At 39.7% G+C, this 24,585-nt stretch overlaps 1 protein-coding gene across 2 annotated transcripts in view; it reads left to right on the top strand.

Moving 5' to 3' along the window:
- Window positions 1-24,585, top strand: part of CCDC186 (coiled-coil domain containing 186) — a 39,339-nt gene that overhangs the window by 10,029 nt on the left and 4,725 nt on the right. For both annotated transcript variants that reach the window (XM_054071825.1, XM_009570574.2), the window contains 13 exons: window positions 5,827-6,520; window positions 8,924-9,050; window positions 11,401-11,529; window positions 12,470-12,682; window positions 14,094-14,213; window positions 14,768-14,872; window positions 15,002-15,100; window positions 16,131-16,217; window positions 16,984-17,126; window positions 20,781-21,036; window positions 21,636-21,825; window positions 22,900-22,980; window positions 23,985-24,195. In XM_054071825.1, coding sequence (XP_053927800.1) covers window positions 5,844-6,520; window positions 8,924-9,050; window positions 11,401-11,529; window positions 12,470-12,682; window positions 14,094-14,213; window positions 14,768-14,872; window positions 15,002-15,100; window positions 16,131-16,217; window positions 16,984-17,126; window positions 20,781-21,036; window positions 21,636-21,825; window positions 22,900-22,980; window positions 23,985-24,195 — 2,438 coding nt within the window. In that variant the 5' untranslated portion in view covers window positions 5,827-5,843. The remainder of the gene's footprint in view (window positions 1-5,826; window positions 6,521-8,923; window positions 9,051-11,400; window positions 11,530-12,469; window positions 12,683-14,093; window positions 14,214-14,767; window positions 14,873-15,001; window positions 15,101-16,130; window positions 16,218-16,983; window positions 17,127-20,780; window positions 21,037-21,635; window positions 21,826-22,899; window positions 22,981-23,984; window positions 24,196-24,585) is intronic.

Consider the following 24,585-nt stretch of genomic DNA (forward strand, 5'->3'; position numbering starts at 1 on the left):
TTGTGTCTGTAGAAGCCATCCATTGCTTGCCTGTTTTCTGATGTCTGTGTTTGGTGTCTTTTTAGCTATGCTTGAAAGAGTGATGCTAAAACAAGAATAATGAAACTTACTATGTTATCACATGTGAAAATTAAATCTCAACCTAGTTTATCAGTGTGTGTAGCTGTATTAAAATCAATTTGTATTGCAGGAGCTTTTAAAATTAGTGGCATGTGTCCTCTAGCTGTTAATTGACTTTTTATTTCTGAGAGAGATTACTTGCAGACAATAGAATGTAAATGGAAATGCCCGTATTAATTCCAATACCTTGTACGTTTTATTCATCTGCCAGTTTCACCTTTTTATGTGCAATTAATCTGCAAGATATGTGTCCGTAATTTCATATCCATGACTAGTCCCTGAGGCCAGGGCTGAACAAACATTTAAGGTAGTTGCTGCTGAATATAACTAAAAGAAATAGTTTTTCTTTTTTTTTGTCATTTTACAGGACCACGTATCAAGGCTTTCAATTTTTTCTCTTGGGCAGCCTGGTTTGGTGGGATGTCCCTGCCCGTGGCAGGGGGGTTGGAACTAGATGATCTTTAAGGTCCGTTCCAACCCTCACTATTCTATGATTCTATAATCAGTGTTTATGTTGTATCAGTTACTTCATTGAGAGCTTAAACGCGTGATTGTCACATTTGTTCTTGTTTTTATCATTTAATTAGCAGTTAATGGAGATGTTTCTATTGTTTGACAAAGAAAGTGAATGAAAAGATACTGTTTCCTGAGTCTTTGCTTCCCCTTACATACCTGTGAGATATTTCTGCCTTAAAAAGTTGGTGTGCTGTCCACTCCTTGTATCAGCAGGCTCTCCGCTCCCTGTTTTTGATTCCTGTCAGCTCTGCCGTCAGCAATATAGCAGATAAGCATATCTCAGTTATTGCGATATGCGAAATGGTTGTAGCCCTTAAGAGCACTACCCTTTAATGCTGTGTGTCCTGTGACTGCTTCCTGCTTTAACTACTTCTCTTAATATTAAACTACTATTAACTAATTTTCTTAATATTAAAAACAGATAAAATATCGAATCATAGAATGGTTTAGGTTGGAAGAAGCCTTAAAGCCCATCCAGTTCCAACCCCCCTGCGATGGGCAGGGACACCTCCCACTGGTTGAGGTTGCTCAAAGCCCCACCCCACCTGACCTTGAACACCTCCAGGGATGGGGCAGCCAAGACTTCTCTGGGCAGCCAGTGCCAGTGCTTTACCACCCTCACAGCGAAACATTTCTTCCTAATATCTCATCTAAATCTCTCCTCTTTCAGCTTAAAACCGTTCCCCCTTGTCCTATCGCTGTACTTCCTGATAAAGACCCCCTTCCCAGCTTTCCTATTGGCCCTGAATATGTGGTGGTGCAGATTTAAACCTGATTTTTGTGCATACTGCAAGACAATGAGGAAAAGAAGTGCTCCTTACTTCTTTGATGAGAAAACCGGTGTCTGTGTTTTAAGAAAGTAAAGAAAAATAAAGTTTTGGTTTTGAAGAGTAGACTTTGTATCCTGATGTGTGCAGAGATGGATTTGTTTGCTTGTGTGACCCGGCCTGTGGGCCCATTATTGCTGTAAAGGAAGCCTGGCTGAGCTGTGCTGGTTCCTCATTCTTTGCTATTTGTGTTGCCGGGGAAATGCAGACAGCTGTCTCCTTAGCTTTAGAATCGGGGCAGGAATGCAGGGAAGGTGTGTTAAGAGTGTCAAGACAAGCGTGAGCTGTAAAACAGAGGAGGAGGACTGATCAAACCAGTCCAGTGAGTGCTGGGAGTGCTGTCACAGCAGCGGGAAGGGTTTCACACCGGTGACAAAGCTTTCCACGTGCCACAGGAGATGGATGGCAGTCTCATTAGATGGATCGTCGTTCAGAGTGTGCAGGAAGGCAGGCTTGGGCTGGGCTCATCTCGCAACTCAATTAGAGATGTTCCTGCTCTGGGCGTTTTAAATTGAGTTGTCAGTGATTACGTTCTCCCGTGACACAGGCAGCAGAAGGGGTACATACAGTGAGAGCAAGACAAACATCGCATGGAGGGGACTGAGGATGCTCTTGCTATACTGCTCTGATTATCATCAGCCCATAGAAGGAGCAGAGCAAATGGTTGAAGGTGGAAGGTCTGCCAGTGCTCACCTGGCCCTTTTCTGTCACTCGAAACACTTGTATGCTTGTCTGATGCACAAGGAACATGTCATTACCTGAAACAGTTGTTTTGCTTGAGTAAGGGTTTACCCCGTTTGATCGCTTTTGACACCTTCTGAAGACATCCTAAAACACCGTAAGCTATTTTGTTTTCTTGATGCAGTATTTTGTAAGAGTGATACCGTAACCTTAGTAAATACTTCCCTGATTATGGAAGAGTCACTTGTTAGGATGGGTAGGGTAATAGATGATGGATATGAAACCTGGTGAGACATAGAGCTGTTATCAAATATGTGTCTGATGTCCAAATATTATCTGGGACTTGCTGTGTTTGTGTTTGGTGTGAAACAGTCAAATATTAGCCTTTTTCTTTTCAGCTAGCTGCTGCTAGGCTGGCAGTGTTGATCTTTTTAAGCTACTTTAACACAAAAACCTTTTGCTTACAATACAAGAGCCTTTTCTTTAGTATTCTTACTGCAGTTTTCTGTCTGTGGCCCTATAAAGGAGGTAGGTATCTGCTATACTCAGCTGCCTGAGGTAGGTGTAGAGCACTTGGAGTCTTCCAGAGACATTTGAATATCAAGATGAACTTAGATTGACAGTTGTTCCACATGATTTCTTTGGATATTTCTGGTGTGAAAATAAATTGCGATCCTGTGACGAATGTTAAGTTTTATTTCTTCCTAAAAATTTTCAATTAGAGCATGAACACGAGAACTCTCTGATGGCAGTAGGGAAAACAAATCCGTGTAGGTCCTGAGCAGATTCAGATAGGTTTAGGCAGCTAGATCTAAAGGCAGTGTGATAAATCAGAAAGACTAGGAACTTAACGTGGTAAATTATATTCTGGGTGCTGTGGAAAATTAGAGTATGTCTGCAGGGAACACTGAATCATCATTTACTTTTCATGCTTTAATGGAATTGTACAGTCACTGTGCAAATTCCCCATGTGTTTGCTACAAAACCTACGCTTTGTCTATGATTGGTATTAAGTGTAAGATTTTATGGATATGGAGTTGGTGGCATTTTGGTGCTCTGCAACTAATTGAGTTATGCAAATAATAGTATTTCTGCTTCCACATAGATTAATCTTTCTCTCTAATACTAATTCACAGTATTATTTACAGCAGGAAGTAAAGCAGTAAGATGAAAATTTAGGATCCTTCCCAATGTAGTGGCTTAACAGGAGTGTATTTTTCCCCTGTTGCTTTCATCTGAAGAGAAATCCCATCCAGTTTGCTGGCTGGACTGGACATTGTAGGCATGGTAACTAACGTGGAGATTCACATATCTGATTTTACCAGTGTTTTCTGTGGGAGTGGTGAACCGCGTCAGCTGGGTAGAGATGGGCAGCTCTGAGGCAGGAATACAACAAAAAATGGCACTTTTAAGGGGGTTTAAAACACTTTAGAAAGTACTAAAAGGCTTAACACAAGCCAAAGCTTCCCGCTAGTTATTCCAGAGAAGGTTGTCAGCAAGAACTCAGATGAGAGTAACCACTAAAGTGAAAAATTGCTACTCAGCTTTTATACTGAAATAGTCTCTTTCGACATGTGAGTGTATGTATTATAAGCTGCCTGTGACAAGAAGGAACAGATACTAGAAGGCAAATTTTTATTCCTTCTTTAATGCATCGTTTGCAAATTATCTTATGGTTATTGACTGAATTAAATGCACCAGCCTCAATACACTGGATTTTAACTGCTTTTTAATTAAGTAGGAACTGGTATGTTCTGTTGCTGTGAAACTCAATGCGTTTTCTTGCAGTCATTTGTTCTCTTGTAGATTGAGATCATCAGTGGGGGTTGTTTCTTTTGTTGTTTTATCTTAGCATGACAGACATTGTGAACATTCATTGCTAGCAGAAGTTATCAAAAAGTAGATAAGTACTGAAAGAGCAATTGTTGAGGCTGCACAAACCCAGTGGATGGATTTGTTTGCTCTACTGTTGACCTAAGCATAAGTTGTTTGAAGCAAAGGGGAATCAGGGATTTTATTAATATCAGAGAAATCTTCTTGTAAAAGTTTTGCATTGTAAACTCAACATTCAGTCTCTCTATTCTCATTTGTAGCTTTCTTTGTCATTTGCTTTTTGGTTCCTACTGATTTTTTCCGATGTAGGGGCTGTAGCGTTGACATTTTTGCTTTGAAAGCAAAAAGAAAGTGGTTTTCTTGTTACTTAAAAATGTTTATTTTTGTCATTTGATGATTTGTGACTTGTCTAGTTGTCACATGCTCCCTTTCGTACTCTTAACCCTGTACTGTTTTCCCTAAGCTTTCCTCTTGTTGGTTAACTGGCAGCTGCAGCCCGACTTTTGGTTTCAGATACTAATGATGGGTTTTTCATTTGGGCTGAGGCTGCTGCTTTTTGCCTTATCTGATTTTTATACCTAATAATGAAATGTGATTAGCTACAGGCCTAATGGGATTGAGGTATTCCTCTATTCTAACCATGTAAGCCTCAGTACCAAGTGTTGATTAATAAGGCAGGGCTGTGGAGGAGCAGAACTGAGCAGCACAAAGGATTTCCTTTCTGACTGAGTTGAAGTGCACGGCCTGGAGGCTGTAGCTGAATGGCTTGGACTGTGCAGCTGTGCAAGAGAAATCTAAACAAATGAGAAAGCTACTATGAAAACAAGATTGGTATTGCAAGATGGCAAGGTTACTGCTTCTTTTGAGATAATTGTTGGAATGGCAGGGTTGAATTCATAAATGAAAAAAATTGCTTTCTGTTTTTAAATAGTCTAATCTATACAGGATCGGGGGATAGTATTTTATCTGAAAATTGACTGCTCTAATGAATTTTCTCTAATGGAAATGATATGCTAAGGCCTTCTTTTGCATGCCAAAAATGCCAGCAATCTTGTCAGACACCTGACCATCTGGGATTCCTGAAAAAGAAGGCGCAGCATTGTACCCAGGCTCTTGCCCAAGTTTTGTGGCTATTTGGATCTCAATATGGTGCCCTTCTAGAAGAACACTTTCTACAGTGCTTTTCAGCTTCTCAAATGTTTGCTCTGCAAGCTATTTTTTGAGAGAGCAAATCTGCTGCAGGCCATCTGTGCAACATCTTCCAGCAAGGGATTTTGGCTGCTTGAAAGCAGATGGGAAGAGAGAACCTCACCCAAAAGGGAATCCTCCCCCAGCCCCTTTCTCCTTTTAGGTTGCTCGGTACAGAACCACTTTGCTGTATGGGTGGTGGGTGAAGATGTGACAAGTAAGGAAGGTTTTGCGTTCTGACTGGATAAGGCCTTGTGTTGTAGAAGTGAGTGGGTCAAGGCATATTGCTGCTTTCAAACAGAAAATGAAAGCTTTAAGGCTCTAGATTATATTTTATTGTTCATTTTTGCCTGAGTTTTTCAGAGGTGATGACTTGGACTTTTTGTGGATATAAAAAATAAAATTATTCTACAAAGCTCTGCTTCTTTTCATTTATTGTCTTGGCATTTGTGTCCCACTGCTTCCTGTTTGCTCTCGTTAATTCCTCACCTTCTTTTAGAACAACTTGTACTGGAGCATTTACTTAAAAGTTAGACTGGAAAATCAATGAACTGTGTAACACTTACGTATCTAAATATTTTTGCCCTTTGAATTCTACTTTCCAGTAGCCTCTTAATTTTTATTTTGAATGTAATATGCTGTGTAATGTGAATTCTCCTAGATTTCCGAAGGAAAACGATGGAGGGATATTCACCAGAAACGCAGAGCATGCTGGAGCCAGTCAGTCTGTTGGACAATGTCTCTTCCAGGTTCCCAGATAACAAGAAATCCAATAAAACATCTGGAATGAAGGACCGTTCAAGCATCAGTTACACTGGAGGTGATGCTGGTATCTTGGAAAGGGAATCAAGGCTGTTGCCCTCAGACCAGGATTCAACAGCTACTGACATAAGCAGCAGTGGAGCCCTGGCAGAAAGACAGGAGCAGCCGTTTGCAGGGGCGGACTGCTGTGTTAATACCTGCTCTGAAAGAAAGGTAGAAGGCTCCACAAACCCAGAACATACATCTAGTGAAGAGTTTGAACAACAAGATCCAAAACCTAATCAGACAGAACAATCATTAATGGAAATACTAGAAGAGCTAAGGGAGGAGCCTGACTTTGTAAAAAAACCTAGTGATAAAATCTGTTCAGAAAGCCCTTACGACACAGACTGCACAAAGAAGCTCATTTCCACAATACAGCAGACTTCCTCACAGGAGGATTTGCTAAAGGAGTTGGAGTCTGACCTCTTGTCTACAGATTTTTCAGAGGAATGGAAATTCCCGAATGGTGTGCAGAAGGGTGAGCACGCCTTGGCGGTGTTTGAAAAATGCGTGCAAGATCGGTACCTGGAGCAAGAACAAACTATAAAAAAGTGAGTATTTGAATGTGCTCATCACAAATGGAGGGCTGTCCTGAACCGTTTTGCTTGCATATTGCGTGCAACTGCATACAACATCTTTGTGTGAAACAAGTAGTGTCTTGTGAGTTGCTGTAAGGACAATTAATGAGCTTTTTTAATTCTGTTCTTTAAGTGAGGAATTATTTTTACTTGTGGTATGTGCTTATAAATAACAACGTGTGCTTAGATCTCTGAATTCTTGTGGAATTTGGCAGGAGCTGAATAGCCAACTGTTCAGTTGAATCACCTGCCAATATCTAGAATTACTCAAATACTGTAAAAGTAATGGTGATATAAAAATAGTTCAAGATTCATTCAGTCCATGTATGTCTCTGGAGAAAGGATGCTTTGTAATCACTAACTCCCACTATGTGTGTTTCATTTATGGGTTTGAAATTGCTTATTTCCTTTTCAAGTAGTATTCACTCTCCTGTCATAATCCAGCAAAGTTGCTTATCGGTGGAGACCTGTTCTTTGAGGTGGAAATGTCACAGAAATAAAATGTGACAAGACAGTAGTTTATGGGAGGGCTTTTGAAATGCATGGCTTATAAACTTTGCTGTAATAAACTGGGTGTGACAGTTCTACCATGGAGTGCCTGGTAGTGCATGCAGAATATTATAGTCATGAAAAGCCAGTTCCTTGCTTGATTTCTTGATTCCCCACTTGGTGTCTTGTATTCTGTTACCACTGCAGAAAGACTTATTCCTAACAAAATGCAGCCTTCACCTTCAAATTTATTCCTGCTTGCAGAGCTGGAAATGACTGTCCTGCGTTTCACGCGAGATGCTCTGGTACTGTGGTATGGGAGAACACCAAAGGGAAGGAAACCAGGCAGAGGGAGAAGAGATGCTGGAAAGTAGAGCAGGGGAAGTAGTCTTTTGCATCTCACCAGTTCTGACAGAAATCATAAATGTGAGGAAGGTCTGTTGATGGGCGGAAGGCTTGGGAATGCATAGTTAGAGATTCAGTAATTACAGGGGAGGAGGAGTGAGAGTCTGAAGTGATGGGTGTGCAAATGGTTGTAATTCCATGAGATTGTAAATGAACAAGTGTTTGGGGTTTAGGTGTTTACTGTAAACTCCAAGGCAGGTCAGTGTTTTCAGTCATGGACCAATTACTTCCTTAAAGACAAATGTTTATGTAAATACATGTTTATGTTATGTACACACGGAAAGTTTTTTCTGTAAGCAGGTCTTAAATCTCTTTTTTTTTTTGCCAGCTGCTCTTCCAGCTGTACCGTTGCAGCTCTTGGGGACCTGCCTCAGTAGTCTGAAACTGCTGTGGAACATTTTATGTTTGGTCCAAAGGACGTTCTGGATCAGGTTGATTTTTGTCCCCTTGTTTATGATCAGCAGAATTCCTTGTAACATCGCCCTGGAAATAGACCAGTTGTCTCCTGTGATCAAATCCGAGATGGTGGGCAGCAATCATATGAATTGAGAATTTGGAATCCTGGAATATTCATTAATAGATTAAAAACCATTCACCGATGGTTTTGAATTCCTTGTAGTTTAGAAGCCTGGCTTGTGTAGAGATTTTTTTTTTTTTTTTTTTTTTGCAAAGGAGTGGAGATAAAGATGAGCGTCATTATATCAAGGGTTATTCAAATATCTTGTTCTGGTAACTGCATCCCACAAATTAATGCATAAAATTAGTGACTACTGTATCTTTAAACATCTAAATACATGTGAGATTCTGTTTATGCAGCAGTTCTAGCAATGGAGATTCTCAGTTTATGTATCAGTTTCTACTGCACTGCTAGAAGATCAAACTAAGTATGTGTCAGCTTCAACCCAGACTTCAAAGAGCTGAGCTGTAAAGGAACAAACCATTGCTAAAAATATGAACTTCGTAAGGAGTATGAGCATGGATGCTGTTATACTTGCATACCTGCTTAGGGCTTAGAAAAATCAAAGTTCCTTTTCTCACCAAGCTGTGAACTTCAAGGGCTACTCTCAACAGTCCATTAACTGAGTACTGGGCCTGTGTTGTCAGGTGTTTGCTGGAGCTCTCTGACTGGAAGTTACTCATCTTAAAAGTACCTTAAAATTGTTAACATTTACAGTTCTGTAGTTACATAGAGGTGCCAAATGTCTTGCTTCATCATGGGCAGTAACAACCCCAAAATGCTGGGAGCAAGCAGTTTGCTCACGAGGAAGATGCTGTTTACTGGTTTGGATTCAAGTTTCATAAGCTCAACATACTTCTTTGTTTTTCTTAGGCTTCTGTGGGTTTCATTAGTGTTTCTGGCTGTAACTCCCAGTAGGATTGGCAGATCAAAGAGAAAAAAAACATACCTAAAAATTAAAAACAAACAACCTCCCCCCCGGTGCTGAAGTATCTTGCACTTAATTTAATTCTTTTTTTTTACAGGTTGATTAAAGAAAATAAAAAACATCAGGAGCTGATTTTGGAGATTTGTTCAGAGAAGGACAATTTAAAAGATGAATTGAAAAAACGAACAGAAACAGAAAAGCAGCACCTCAACATTATTAAACAGGTACAGATAACAAAACAGAAGTGCTAGTTAGTGTCTCACCTGTATACCATGTCATTATTGCCAGTGTCTGACAAGGTGTCCTTGGTAGCATGGAGGAGAAGGAAGGTGGCTGTGCTTATTATCTTGAGCTTTTTAAGAGGATAAATCTCTTCTATTCCAAGAAATATTATTTGTTGGCTAAAAGCACTAAGTGTCTTTGGATAAACTGACTTTCTAGGTTCAGATAACTTAAATGTTCCATATCTGGAAGTATCTCTTAAAGCCAAGAGAGTTCCTGTTCCATGGGTTGCCTTGGTGAGTGGAATCTGTTGTACCTTGTGGCTTCCTGTCACAGCGTATGTTGAAGGCCCATCAGACCTTTTTACAAAAATGACAAGTTCTATCCTGTCCTATTCCTGATAGGATGATTTATTGCTTGTATGTAGACATAAAGAAGATCTTAGGCGAGTGTTTTACTGAGCCAAAATTATTCTTCATCTGTCATCTTTATATTTTGTTGTTTCAACTACTGTGTCTGCTAATAGGAAGGGATGAACAGCTGCAGTTGTGAATGTGGAATGTCTATAAAGAGTGGAGCATATTAACTGGTTGTGGGCATCATTTTGTATTGTTGGTTACTATGTACAGACATTTCCCCAGGGAGTTGTTAGACCCATGACAAGCCAAAGAGGGAGATGGAATGTGCAATGGGGCAGGCTGGTTTTGATGTGGGAAGAAAAGGATCGGGGGAGATCGGGTCATTGCTTGTCTGTTACAAAGTTGTCCGCTAGTATTCCTGCAGCTGGTCAGCCTGGCTTTATAAACTGATTAGAGCTTAGAAATCTGGCAAGCAATAACACTTAAATCTTTAATTTCAGTTTGTCAAAGTACTGACAGTTGTCAGGTTTCTCTATTATGTCTGCATTACTCAGAAATCTGTTCTCAAAGCAATGTATCAGGCGTGTGGGGTTCCAGGGGAATGTATTGATGTAGGGAGAAGCTTTATCTTTGGTTAATTTCAAAGACTCTTTGAAAATCCATGATATGAATGAAAATTGAATTGAAAAGTCTTATTTTTAAGCTATGAGTTGGAATTGCATATGCGTGAATAAATGGGTAGGAGCAGCTTACCCGTTCTCTCCTTTCTGAGTTTCAATGATAGCACTGTATGATCTCATTAAGCTGTATTATGCAGCAATTGCTTTATCCAATTCGGACAAAAAGTGTTTGTGTGGGAGTTTCTTTTGCTTTCTGGTCTAGTAAAAAGGGTCTGTGATATCCGGTGCTTGGAGATGATTTCAGAAAGTGCTAGTGTAGAGTGTAATACTTTTGTAGTAGTTGAATAGCACCTGGGGTTGTAAGAAAGATACATCTCAATTAAATATGTGAATATTTTCATTTGTGGTGCGGGTTTTTTAATGTTACCATTCCTAAATGAGTGTTTTCTGGTAGATTTCCAGTCAATGAAAGTTTGTCTGCACTCACACCTGCAAGTGAACTGTATGTGCATGCTTGTATGTGTAGAAGTTTTATTTCATATGGGGAATGATTCATTTGCAAAGCTGAAGAGAATGTAATCAATTCATGGTGAGGTAACAGAAGTGTTTTAGGTCCTACTTGCCTTTTATGTAGTGGTTTGGAAATGGACAACAATGTCAGATACAGACTCTGAGATCTTGTGCTCTTTTATACCCCACCCAACCCTTCCAAATAAAACCAAACCAAACTAACCTTAGTGAATTGGCTTTCCACTGAAATGGGAGGATAGTCAGTAGGGCACAACTTGAGCAGCATCACAGCATATGCAGCCACCTCTTACTCTTGCGCTGCTGTTGCTGCTGCTGGACAGGCACAGCCATTCAGTGAGCATGCTTTGGGAAGTGTTCCAGTTGAGCATGGGTAGTTGTTCTTCAGCTGGATCTGGTCTCTGACTGTGTTTGTTAGGTGGCTGAAAAAAATGCCAGCATGGTGACAAAGTGCCTCTTTATTTGCTGAGTTATTTTTCAACGAACTAATTCCCAGACAGGGATGACTACAAAAGGGTGTGAGGTGAAGCTACTTCAGAGAGCAGACAGCTCTGCTCTGCCATCTCAGCATTTGCTGTCAATCTAATTTGTTCTATAGTGAATTACTGTGCCTTGTGTTTTACTTGATTTGATGCATCTTCAGTCTCGCTGATGATGAGAATTGACACCTTTCACGCTTGTACTGTAATGCAAAGCTCAATGTTGATACGGGTAGTTGCAATTTGACAAGTGTAACATACGAGTGTCTGTTGAAGCATCTAATTTTGTGTGAAATGTTCCTGCCTGTACAAAACGCAATCAAAGTCTTATTTTCTCCATAATTATATCATAACATTGTCTTTTAGCTGGAAGCGAGAATAGAAGAGCTTAATAAGGAGGTGAAAGCTAGTAAAGACAAACTTCTAACTCAAGATGCAGCAGCCAAAAATGCTATTCAGCAGTTGCATAAAGAGATGGCCTTTCGAATGGAACAGGTAACGTGGAAAACCTTTAATTACTGAACATCTTATGAACAAAGTTGGTTCTTGTAGGAAGCATACAGCATAGTTTGTTAGATCACTGGGTGAGGGGCATACCATTATTTTTAATTATTGTAATTATTAGCATGCAGTTATATAGGCATTTTTGATAACTGACGTCAGTGAGTTTCTAAATAGCCGTTAACGTTCTGGAGTGCCTGGTAACTCTTTATAATGCGTATGTTTATATGTATGGAATTCAGCCCTCAAGGAAATCTCATTTTCCTTGGCTGTAAGCTGGTTGTGGTTCAAAAGGAGGTGAAAGCTGGCAGTGGCCTTTTGCAGACAAGCTATTACAGAATTAATGTTTTTCTCAACCTCAGCACAAACATTTTGTATTATGTGTTACTGAGAACTGAGATTATTTATTTCCCTTCTTAGTATCCTATTCTGCAAAGTATTTTCTCTACTGTATGAACGCTAAAGGGAAGTGTCTGATTCTTTTTTTTTTTTATTTGAAGCAGAATTTGTCAATGCTGGGGTGGAGGGAATCTGTAAAATAAGCCACTGGATAACGATTGTGTAGTTGGCACATGGGCAGTGGAAGACAGAGGACTTGTACAGGGTATTAGGAAAATAATTTTGTTGCCAAAGCTTACAAATATACTTCTTTCCTTCTGAAACAACAAATTATGGTCCAAATTACTAATGTATTGATAACTCATTGAGATATTTAGCTGTGAAGCTGCAGCTGCTTAGATGTTTATTTACTATTAGAACTATGAGTAATTCCAGTACTTAAGTGGGATTTAATGTTAGTTTGTGGAAAAGCGAAGCTTTTGAGTCCTCCTGTGTTACTGTACTGTACTGCAATACTGAAAATATCCAGTAATGTCTTATAAATAAAACCTAATTATGAAATACAAAGTTCAATTCTATTTTAATATTTTTCAAGGCAAACAAGAAATGTGAAGAAGCACGCCATGAGAAGGAAACAATGGTGATGAAATATGTCCGAGGGGAGAAAGAGTCACTTGACCTCCGAAAGGAAAAGGAAGTACTTGAGAGGAGAGTGAGAGATGCAAACAAAGAAATTGAAAAACATACTAATAAAATCAAACAGCTTTCTCAGGAAAAAGGAAGATTGCACCAGCTCTATGAAACTAAGGTGCTCCAAGTGTTGCTGTGTGGCTTGAGTGAATGATTACAAGTACTATCAGGACAACCTTATCACTTGTTTGCTACAGCGTTTGATGAAAGGAACCTGTTTTCATTGGCTTTTACTGTATAGCTGTGGAAACACCTTTCTTCCAAGGGAAGAGGAAGAAGTTACTGACTTCCCAATCTGTTTGAAATTCCTTTTACTGTTTCCCTGAATATTAGTTTGTGAAACATATTAGGGGCTTTCTGACAAAATTGAGAAGACTGCTTCTTGCAGATGCCTAGATTTTGAGGAAATTTCTAGTTTGTTTGGATTCTTTCTTTAAAAGGCTGTAATGGCATTAAATGATTGCAGTCTTTTTTGCTATTTTTCTTTTTCCACTCTGTTGCAGTATTGAAAATTTGTAATAAAGCAGTAGGATTTTTCAGGCCCAATTCCAAAAAATTGCCATTTTTCTGTAGCCAGTAAGACTTCCAGACTCTTAAAATTATCCGTGTCTCTTTATGCTGCGCTTCACAATTTTATGTCAGGGGAATGATCCAAAAACTGTTGTATTAATGGAGTTCAGACTTTGATTTGGGCCTCTTTTGAGCGGTTGTACTATGCATGAAATGATCAGAAAAATACATCTTGGAGGTCCTATGCTTCTGAAACCAAAAAAATCACTTCAGTGTCCTGTGTCATGAGAACAAAAAGTGGGAGCATTACTTAGTTTCCTAAACAGAACTTAGTATGCTGTTTATCTTCATAACTCCTGAGGGTTACACGAGAGCCTTACAGGAATTGTACTGCCCTCGTATGGTGCTGCTTGAAACTGGTTTTGTAAGGTGAACCCATTACTTCAGAAACAGTTTGGAAATATGGGTTAATGCAGTGGTTTGTGGGTAGCAGCATAGGAGGTTACGCCAGCAATGTGCTTCTGTTGACAGCCTTTCACCGTGCTGCCTGACAGGTCAGTGATTTGACTCGCATGCAGTTTGCTGTCAGTGCTCACACCAGTCTGCGCCTCGATGGTTGGTAACACTATTCCATTGACGCCGCAGTTTGTGTCTGTAGCCTTGTATAATATATGACCCTTCCACTTTGAACCTGTTTCCTCATCCTTTTGTCAGAAAGACCCCAAAAAGAGGAATGTGCACCTTACCCAGGAGATGGTTATTTTAGATCAGAACTCTAGACTGTGCTTTGCCTTTTAACATTAATGTACGTTAACAGTAATACAACCTTACCTTGCCACACTGATGGGTTTTTCACTGAGCCTTATTGAGTGCTCTTAAGTCTGTGCATGCTTTTGCAAAATCCAGACAGTAAGAATGAAAAAAACCCACAGTCTGCATTTGACATTTGAGCAGGATTCTTGCTGTGGAAGGACTGGATGGTTTAAATCTATAAAATAAAATCTATGAAATCTTCCTAGGATGGTGAAGCCACTCGACTCAACAGAGAAATAGAAAAATTGAAAGAAGAAATCAATTCTCATGTTATCAAAGTGAAATGGGCTCAGAACAAATTGAAAACAGAAATGGATTCACACAAGGTTAGTGAAATTGTACTGGAACCATGACGTGAATGTACAGTCAGAGGAATGTAGCTGCTGTACTGTTTATTTTTTATGTCATACTAAAACCTGCTTCTAAAGTGAGTTTTGTTGAATTTGAATACTTGCAGCAAAAGTAAGAACAGTGCTCTTAAAGATACTGATATGGAAATGGAAATGTTGAAGGGATGTGGGGAAAGGGTGATGGCGTGATCCATTTAATCTGGGATCAGCTTTTAACTTGCAGTGTTTTGGTTTGGGTTTTTTATGTATCAGCTGTCCTCTCAGTTTAGTTTTCATGTGATAGTGTTAAATCTATCATCTGAAAAAGCGCATGGCACTAAACCAAGATGTCCTTTTGTTGTGCTTTCAGTGTTGGAACAAAATTGCATGAAGCAATAGTTGAATGGAAGCAAGAGGAAAAATAATGCTGGACAATTTTTTTTTGTTGTTATTAGTTTCAGACCGAAATAGGAAACTCTTAAGAGAAATGCTTTTGATTTGATTTCAGTTGATAAATATACTTAACCCATTATTTATTACTGGTTTTATAGGAGACCAAAGAACGCCTCAAAGATGTAACAACAAAATTAACTGAAGCAAAAGAAGAAGCAGACCAGATAAGGAAAAACTGTCAAGAAATGATAAAAACCTATCAAGTAGGTACATTTTCTCAGCAAGTGAAATTAGTGTTTAGCATCAGAGTCCTTATTCTGTAGCTGGGAAGAATTATAGTGTACGGAACATAAAGCTCTAAAACCATGCTTACATGTCTTCAACCCTTGTAGGAGTCAGAAGAAATTAAATCAAATGAATTGGATGCAAAACTCCGAGTAACTAAAGGAGAACTAGAGAAACAAATTCAGGAGAAGTCTGATCACCTGGAGGTAAATATGTGGTGTGTGGAGACAACACAGCTGGCAACTTAATAGTTAAGAATGCTATGAGTTTTTTCATTTTGAGACTTACTTTAAGATTACAGTTTTTGCCAAATATTTTTCTTTTTGGAGGTTTTCAGTTGCTATCTTAGATGCATTTCTAGAAATCAAAGTTATTGGAAAAGGATGATAGAATGAGGATGAGCACTTAGCATAAGTCAGGGTGATTCAATACTTAAGGGGAGCTTGTAAGAAAAATGAGGAAAAACTTTTTAGCAGGGACTGTAGCTGTAGGACAAGGGGTAATGATTTTAAACTAAAAAGCATTAGAGTAGATATTAGGGAGAAATTTTTCATACTGAGGGTGGTGAAACGCTGGAACAGGTTGCCTGGAGAGGTGGTGGGTGTCCCATCCCTGGAAACATTTAAGGTCAAGTTGGATAGGGCTCTGAGCAACCTGATTGAATTATTGATGTCCCTGCTTGCTGCAGGGGAGTCAAACTAGATGACCTCTAAAGATCCTTTCCAACTCAAACCGTTCTATGATTCCGTGAAATAATTGCCTTTTCATTTAATAACATGAATGTTGCCATAATTTAGAGCACAAATTCAGATGATAGGAAGGCCTTTCTCTGACCAGTATTTTGCCAAGCTGTATGGCAAGCAGAGACAGGGAACAGCCTCTGTTAGGCAAAGAGATTTGCTAGTACCAAAGCTAAGTTTTCAAATTATTGAATACCTGCTCACGGCTCTTATGTGCATTTGCTGCCTTCAGTTTGTCCAGAACTTTCCCCGGAGGCTGTCGTGGCTTAGATTTGTACCCCTAAAACCAGAGTGTGTAATCTCACTTGTTCTCAGTTCTGAGAAAAAAAGAGCTTGGCTTTGCTTTCTGAATAAGTAAAATGAGCCTTTAAGGTACCTGTTCTGCCTTGAGCCCTCTCATGTTGTGGTGGGCTGCATTGGCGTAGATTTTTTTGACATCGCAGAAGATGCCAGTGTCCATTTAAATTTCTCAAGAAGCTTCTCACTCTTTAAAAAGGTGCATCATGCAAAAATAAAGGAACTGGAAGACTTGAAGAGGACATTTAAAGAAGGCATGGATGAGCTTCGAACCCTGAGAACAAAGGTAATGTGTGCTGTGTTGGATTGTAGTGGGGGTAGAGGCATAGAGTTGGGATTTGGAACAAAACTATGTTCGATCTGTTAATCGTATTTTTACTTCTGTCAGAATAAACAGTGTGATTAGACACTGGCTGGCAGGAGACTGGAAGGAATAGGTAACTCGGTCTGGGTAGCCCTTCTTAGGGCGTATCTGTTGATCCCTAGTAAAACAGTGTTTTGTTTCATGCTGTGTACCTGATTTGACTGAAAAGTTGAGAGAAACATTTTAGTAAAGATCTTGAAATTTAGTAAATTTGTGGACTCCCTACCTGAGAAGGTGGTTTTGTGGAGGTCATACATGTGACCTCTAGTAAGGAGAATATGCTATCTGTAAGTTCTGAGCGGTCTGTAGATGAGCGTGCCAGTCCTTCTGTCCAGAGCAGGGATTTAGCTCAACGGGACCTTAGAAAAAAGGAGGAAGACATAATAAGGGGTTGGCTTGCTAATGGAGGAAAGATGATGTCTTTAGATCCTGGTCCATTAGACTGATAACTTTGCGTATTTGGACAAATAGAATGTGCATCATAGCTGTTTAATTTGATTTTTTTGGCATTTTTTCTGTTTATTTTTCTGACTGCACTTGATCTGAAACATTTGGGTTATTGTTCTAAGCTACTTGGGATCACTGAAAAATAACATAGGAGCTTTGTACAACAATCTAGACATTTGATCAGAATAATTGACCTCCAATGTTTGGGAGAGTAAACAGTTTCTTATTCTTTTCTGTTTAGGTGAAGTGTCTTGAGGATGAGCGTTTGAGAACAGAAGATGAGTTATCCAAGTACAAAGAAATCATTAATAGACAGAAAACTGAAATTCAGAATTTGCTGGACAGAGTCAAAACTGTAGATCATCTGCAGGATCAACATCAGAGGTACAGCTGTGTGCTTTGAGGAGTGATTTAAAAGATGGGTTCGGATGTGGAGAGTTTATTTTTATATTGACATTATTGATGCTTTGAAATCTATTGTAATAAAGTCCTAATTTAAGTGTTTTTCTAATCTAAATTAGTATTGCCAGTACTGGGGACAAGCTTGGTAGCCTCTTACAAGAGGAGGAGTTTGAGACTGCTAAGTCTAGTCCTTATTTCTTCCATTATTAGAATAAGAAGTGTTTGTGTTCTGGTGTGGGGAGTTGTCTTCTAGGTGTCTGCCCTGTGCTCCTTTGATTGAAAGACTGGAGAAAAGCAGCTGAAGTGGAAAGACAGATTGCTTCAAAATTGTGATGTATGAATGAGGTTTAACAAAGCCAATTTTATGTATTTGACAGATGCTATATTCAGATAGTAGGGAGCACTTGTGTTTCGAATAGACTGGAATTCATTCTGGTGTGTCAAAGTTTGATTGTTTAAGAATGTGAGGAAGTAATCTCAGAAGAGTAGGGTTCATGGACCCTTGAGGAGTGTCTGAGCATCATCATGTTTCAGTGTGGTACAGGTGGACTAGAATATACAAACACTATCCACTTCACTGCTTCTAATGATGTTGCGTAAATGAACAGAGGCAAATATTGGATGCGCATAACCGTGCATATGCCCCTCCTACACTTTTAAACAATTCTTTTTTATCATTGAAAGATATTTCAGTGATTACATGCCTTTCTTGGGGTTTAGAGAATGAAGATTTTTCTATTTGCTGTGTGCTGGTCAGCTGTTTCAGCACTGTCATCAGCCTCTTCCTAGGGAAGCTGCAGTCTGTCAGAGACAACTGAAGCTTCCACTTGGATCTAACAGTTATTTTTTTCACTTGGGATCTTGCCAGATGAATTAGAAAGGCTGTGATCACAGTGTGAAACTACAAACGTGTTTTTTCCAGTTATCTTTTCCTCTCGGTAATTGAGACATGCTTAAATATCTGTCTCTCATTCCTATTCAATTTGGATCATTTTTTTTGAAGTATCCTTCCTGTGCACTACTTCTTATCCCTACATCAAGTTTCATATTGTCTTTCACTTCTTTGACTTTAATGTGTTTCCAGGACTCCTTAAAATGTTTGATAAAGTTGTGGAATCTCAACCACAGATATAAAACTTGGACCAGTAAATTCCCATTATCATCTGTGAAAAAGAAATCCTGGAATCTTGACCTCTTTTTTTTTTTCCTATTGTTATGTGGAGTGAACAGACTGACTGCCTTTCATTTTCTTGGAAGTAAAAGGAAGGAACTTCATCTTAATTCATACAATATCTTGCATGTTTTCTTGATGAGAAAAACATAGAAACAGCAGGTTTCTTTCAGCATAGGAAAGAGAAGACAGAAGGGAGACATCCTTAAATGTATCAAAGGCTGTCTTAAGGGGAATGTTCAGCTGTCCTTGTTCAGTGGAGGAAGGATAAAAAGAAAGTTTTGTGGGAAAGGTGCTTTTAGGTTGAATGCTGAGAAGCACTTTATGGGGGAGCTGGATACTGATTACCTCTGATGCTGCCTGTTCTCCTTTGTTGGAGAACTTTAAGGAAACACTGGACGTCTCTTTTAGGATGGTCTAAACATTTAATTTATGGCTATTTCAACTGTAACTGTTAACTAGAGATTTCTCCTATCATAATGAAATAAAATATTTGGAAAGGTAAAAGGTAAGCGTAGCCTTGTGGCATCAGATTGTAGACGGGAGCTAGAGGTGAGATATTTTGCAGTATAAATGGCTGAAAACAAATCCATGCTGTTGTTGTTCAGTCTTAAGTCTTCTGAAAAGTGGAATTAGCCTAAAAAAGGCTGCAAAGGAAGGCTACAATGTGCTTGTTATCCTTTGGTGGTCCAACGCTAGCTAACTTCTGTGGTCGTTAACCACATGAGCTCCTCATTTTGGTAGGTGGAAGCATGTAATTTATAGTAATAGAATTCTAGTGCAATTCAGTTACTGAGTTTTACAAAATTATAGTTTGTTTGCAGAATGATTAATGATTGGGATTGCCTGAGCCTCACCCCTGCTTGAAAAAGCACGTTGATATGGGGTTGTTGGTTTAAAGTTATTTGAGCCTTGTGGTAATCAGTGTTTGACAGGGAATTAAATGAGATGTGCGCCCTTTGTATTCTCCCTGTGAGAAATTGGTAAGGGTTTTTCTGCTGATGTCGGAATCTAGGGTTTTATGAAGGTGTAGAAAATCCTACAGTTGGAGAACTAATGATAGTTAATGATAACTAATAATATTGTAAGAACAAATGAGGGGAGGGTGATTTTAGTCTGTAACTTTTTTAACAGCTGTTTAATTTTGGAATTAATTTCAATCACTTTCTCTAAAATGTTGATCATAACTGAAGATACAACCTTTCTCACTCAAATGGTTTGCAAGTGATAGATCAAAAGTCTCCTTATGCGAGCGCTTCAGTAGAAACAAGAACTTGTTTTGTAGAGGACTGGGGGAGAGACAGAGGAGTAAGACAGGTCCTCTGGATCAGAGCTGTACCGCTTGGTTAAAGGTGTTTCAGAAGTTACCATACTACTGTCCCGGAGAAGCTCAAAACCTGGAGTATTTTCCCATCTCTGAAAGACAAGTCCTGTTGTAAAATGATGACCGGTTTTGGATTTGCAGGCTTTCCTCTTGTCTGTAGGATCTGGTTTTGAGGGTTTTGTTTATACCCAGTACTGAAACTCATAAAGTTGAATACAGAGAGGTGATTTTCCTTGAAGTAGCTAATGGCTGCACATCCTTCTGTGGGATATCACTATCTGACTTCAGCACTACAACATGTCATGACTTGGGATCTACAAGCTCCCTTCCCCCGCTGAGGAGGACTTGAGGGTAGTGGTGGATGAAATGCCAGACATGAGTGAACAATGTGTGCTCACAGCGCAAAAGGCCAACAGTATCCTGGGCTGCATCAAAGGAACTGTGACCAGCAGGGTGAGGGAGGTGATTCTACCCCTCTACTCCACTCTGGTGAGACCTCACCTGCAGTCCTGCATCCAGCTCTGGAGCCCTCAGGACAGAAGGGACGTGGATCTGCTGGAATGAGTCCATAGAAGGGCCACAAGAATGATCAGAAGGATAGAACACCTCTGCTATGAAGACAGGCTGAGGGACTTGAGATTGTTCAGCCTACAGAAGGGAAGGCTCTGCAGAGAACTTAAAGCACCTTCCAGTACTTAAAGGAGGCTTATGAGAAGGGTGGGACCAACTTTTTAGCAAGGTGTGTAGCAACAGGAGAAGGGGTAATGGTTTTAGACTAAAAGGGAGTAGACTTAGACTGAATATGAATAAGACATCTTTTATACTGAGGGTGGTGAAACACTGCACAGGCTGCCTAGGGGAGGCAGTGGAGGCCTCGTCCCTGGAAACATTCCAGGTCAGGTTGGATGTGGTCAAAGATGTCCCTGCTCATTGCAGTGGGGTTGGACTGGATGACCTGTAAAGGTCCCTTCCAACCAAAACTATTCTACAATTTAAAAACCATCCAGTGGCTAAGAGATACCCCAGAGTCATTAATTTGTTCCTCTGCCTTATTTGGTCTTGACCTGAATGCTTTTATTTCAATAAGGTTTCATATCTTTAAGCTCAGCTTATCTCTAATAAAATACAATTGCTTTGACAGAGATGAACAAGAAATCAGTGCTTTAAAGGAAGAAGTAGATGGTTTCAACTCTCTGATTGCTGATCTCCAGAAGGACATTGAAGGTAGTCGGAAAAGAGAATCTGAGCTATTGATATTCACTGAAAAATTAACCAGTAAGAATGCACAGCTTCAGTCTGAAAACAATTCCTTACAGAGCCAGTTGGATAAGCTTTCTTACAGCGAAAGAGAGCTGCAGAATCAGCTGGAATGTGTTCAACAGGCTAAAGATGATCTGGTAAGTGCAGTGTGCAGTTTGCTTTTTTGCACTAGTGAGGTGTCTGATACCGGTAATGATGTGGCACATAAATTCTGCCTTGTGACTTATTGCAATTTCTCAGTGGGTTTGCCAGTTTGATAGAATAATAGCAGTGGGATATGAACACCCAGTGTTTCTAAGTGTAAAGAAATCCTGAAGCACACTGTGCTGGAATGAGGGGGTGTTACTGTGTTTCTGAAAGTACAGCGTTGTTCTCGCTACAAATGTAATTGAAACAATCAAAAGGTTGTGATTTGTCTGTGAAAATCAGTACTGTGAACTGTTTGTTCTATGAGATCAATTTGATTTTTATAAGCAGTGTGTGATGGAAGGTAACGTGACTGCACTGTACAACTCTGCGTGGCTCTCTACTGTATCACCTAAATGTTTTGGAGATAGTTCAGCAGTCTTATTGCAGTGTTGTGCTGCGTATTTATTTCCGGAGTTTAGCCTAAATTAATGTAAAATGTGAATGATTCTCAGGTGAAAAGTAAAAGTGCAGGTAGGGCTGTTGAGCATACGGTGTGGTTAGGCTGGAATTTTTCTGTACATGATTGAAAATACAACTATAATTTCAGGCCACCAAGCTGCAGAAGGAGGAGGATCAACGAAAGCTAGAGGTTGAGACGCTGCAGGCTCAACTAGCTTCAGAGCAGAAAGAACTAACAACACTGAAGATCCAGGTGGATGAACTGAAAGATGAACTGGCTACCCAGAAGCGCAAGCATGCAGCAAACCTGAAAGATCTCGCAAAACAACTTCACCTAGGTTGAAATTATTTTCAGCTTTAATGAGTCAGTCCCTCCACCGCATCCAGTGTCTGCACACTTAAGTGTAGCCCTTCAAGCTGTCCCTGTCCCTGTCTCTAAAGACAATGGGAGTGAGCATGTGTGCTAGATCTTGGGGTAACAGCAGTTACAGCATCAGGACTTGGTGCCGATTTGCAGTCCTAGATATAAGTTTTGAAATGGGCTTAGACATAAAATGGAAGATTTCTTTCAAAAGAGCTTGAGTTTTGTTGTCATGTGTGTGACTGCTGAAATGTCACTGCGGATGTGTACGGATCCTGGGCTGTGGAGGAGGGTATGCAAAAGTCGCTAGAAGTTTCCTCGTTGCTGACTGTGTCAGGAATTGCCAGTAACAATTCTCCTTTAGTCTGTTAAACAGAGCACTTCCTTTTATAAAAGGTGAATAAGGAGAGATCAGTGACTGATCCTGTCAACAAATAGAGATCATTAAGTACCAAATAACACAAATGCTGTGAATGCAAATAGACTTGAATATAATCAAATCTGTTTAAAATCTATTTGAAAGAAGAGATCCTATTGGCATTGTGCAAGACAAGTTCCGTGTATCTCTTTGTAAATGTATGAACAGCTGTATGCTTTCCCTCTTCACCCTTACTGAGTGAGCAGTGCTTCTAGTGCAAATCCTGCACTCAGCTCCCAAGTAGTGGTATCGCAATGAGGTCCTGGAATACAGCTGTCATTCAGTAGTTATTTACATGGCAGTCCTAATCAAAACTGAAGTCTTTAAGTCTTACTGTTCCCAGTTAATTCTATGCATGGCATTACCTCAATTGGCAACTGCTGCGGGGTGTAAGGATCTTGGTGGGTGTTGCATCCAGTTGCTTCATGGTTGGGGTACGGAGAGAAGAGGGGCTGCTTGCTTTTGGCTACTTCTCTCCCCTAAGATTTTTCATTGCTACCTTTATCTTTCGGTTGTCAAGCCTTGTTAAATTCATGCAGGTCAGAGAGGATCAGAGTTTTTGTATGTTGTGTAACACCGTGGTTTTGGGGTTTTAATCTCCTGTCAGTAACAATTGTTTTATTATACTTTTAGCACGGAGAAAATTGGATCAGATGGAAAATGGCAATTATGACAAAGAAGGCAGCAGCATGGGGAGTCGTTCCAGTTCATCAGGTAATATAGCACCTAGCAGGGCTGCCAAAACAATCCTTCGATGGTGTGCTGCTGCAAGCCTTGCTCTTTCTGTGGTTTGTGCTTATGCAGGGCGTGGGCAGCCTCCCATTGCAGCTGACAAAATAGCCTTTAAGCATCAAAATGCACTTGGCTGAAAGCAGTTCTAAGTGCTTATTCTTATTACGAGGTTAATGTTTATATATTTTGGTTCTTTTTAAATGCCTACCTTTTTTATTCTTTGCTGTTATGTTTTGAGGAAGCTCAGAGGACTCCGGTTTGTAGAGGACCCTCTTAAATGCTGCCAGAGGCAAACTGGAAATGAGGAGCAGTGGCTTCTAACGTTGTTTAGTTGCACTATTGACAGTTGCAACTGTGTAAATGAGAAATCAATTTGCCTATTTAGAGGCATTGGTGTATTTGAGTAAAATTCATCTGATTAGAAGTTAAGTGGTTATCTTTAGCACTGAAAACATCATCTGTTTTCTTCTTCGGTGTCTTTGGGTTTTAGGCTCGCTTAGTTCTGTCAGTGTCCTGTAATCTCACTGTATTAAAGAAGTAAAAGAATAGGAAGAAAAGAAAATATTGTAAGCTCTTAAGTGAGTGCTTATACGCAGGGCTTTTGTCAGTCTGTACACAGTTTTCATAGCATTCTAATTTTAGTGGATTCCAAACCAGATATGTTTAAAATCAGCTAAGTCTTGTATGGAGTAATATTAGTGAATATGAAGGTACTTAAGCAGGAATAAGCATTATTGCAGTAAGAACGCTTATGCCAAAGGAAACTGTGCCCATGTTGAGGGGGTCTACACTGCTTTTTTAGCACGTCATTTAAGTAGTGTTAGGATTGTTTATCTAAAAGCCCACTAACATAAATGGGAAGATAACATTTGGAAGAAAATGTGCTTAGCTACCAAAATGTAATGGATACAGGCACTACACCTGTGACAGCTTTTTACCTGGTGTAAAAGCAAAAAGAGCTCTTACTAATGTGGATGTATTGGCAGGGTCCCTTAATGCGCGTAGCAGCAACGAGGATCGGTCACCTGAGAATACTGGATCTTCAGGAGCTGTGGATAGCTTCCCGGAGGTAGACAAGTCTGTCTTGGTTGAAAGAATACTAAGGCTACAGAAGGCACATGCTCGAAAAAATGAAAAGATGGAGTTTATGGAGGATCACATTAAGCAACTGGTGGAAGAAATCAGGAAAAAAACAAAGTATGTTCTGAGTTCTGTTCATACAGTTTTTCAGAGCTGAACTGGTGCACTAGACAAGTATTCTGGATTTTATGTAAGACAAGTAACTGTCCAAGTGAAAATATTTCAAACAATAAGAATATAGCAGTGGCAATAGGTCTCAAAGGTAGGATTAGTCTTGGGTTTTTGTTTTTAACTTGTCTCTCCCTAGCAGTTACAGTAATTGCTGAGTTTTTACTACCAAATTTTTTCGGAAGGAATAGAATGGTACAAATGTGGGTTTTGGTAGCAAAATAGTCCCCAGGTTGCTGATTGGAGGTGGACTGCTGCCGCTGGCCAACAGAAGAGTCCGTTCCACGTAGATGGAAATCTCATCTTGCAGAATGATGTCTGGAACTTCAGTTAGGAGGG

This window comes from Cuculus canorus, chromosome 7 (assembly GCF_017976375.1).
Source record: "Cuculus canorus isolate bCucCan1 chromosome 7, bCucCan1.pri, whole genome shotgun sequence".
NCBI classification, from domain to species: Eukaryota; Metazoa; Chordata; class Aves; order Cuculiformes; family Cuculidae; genus Cuculus; species Cuculus canorus.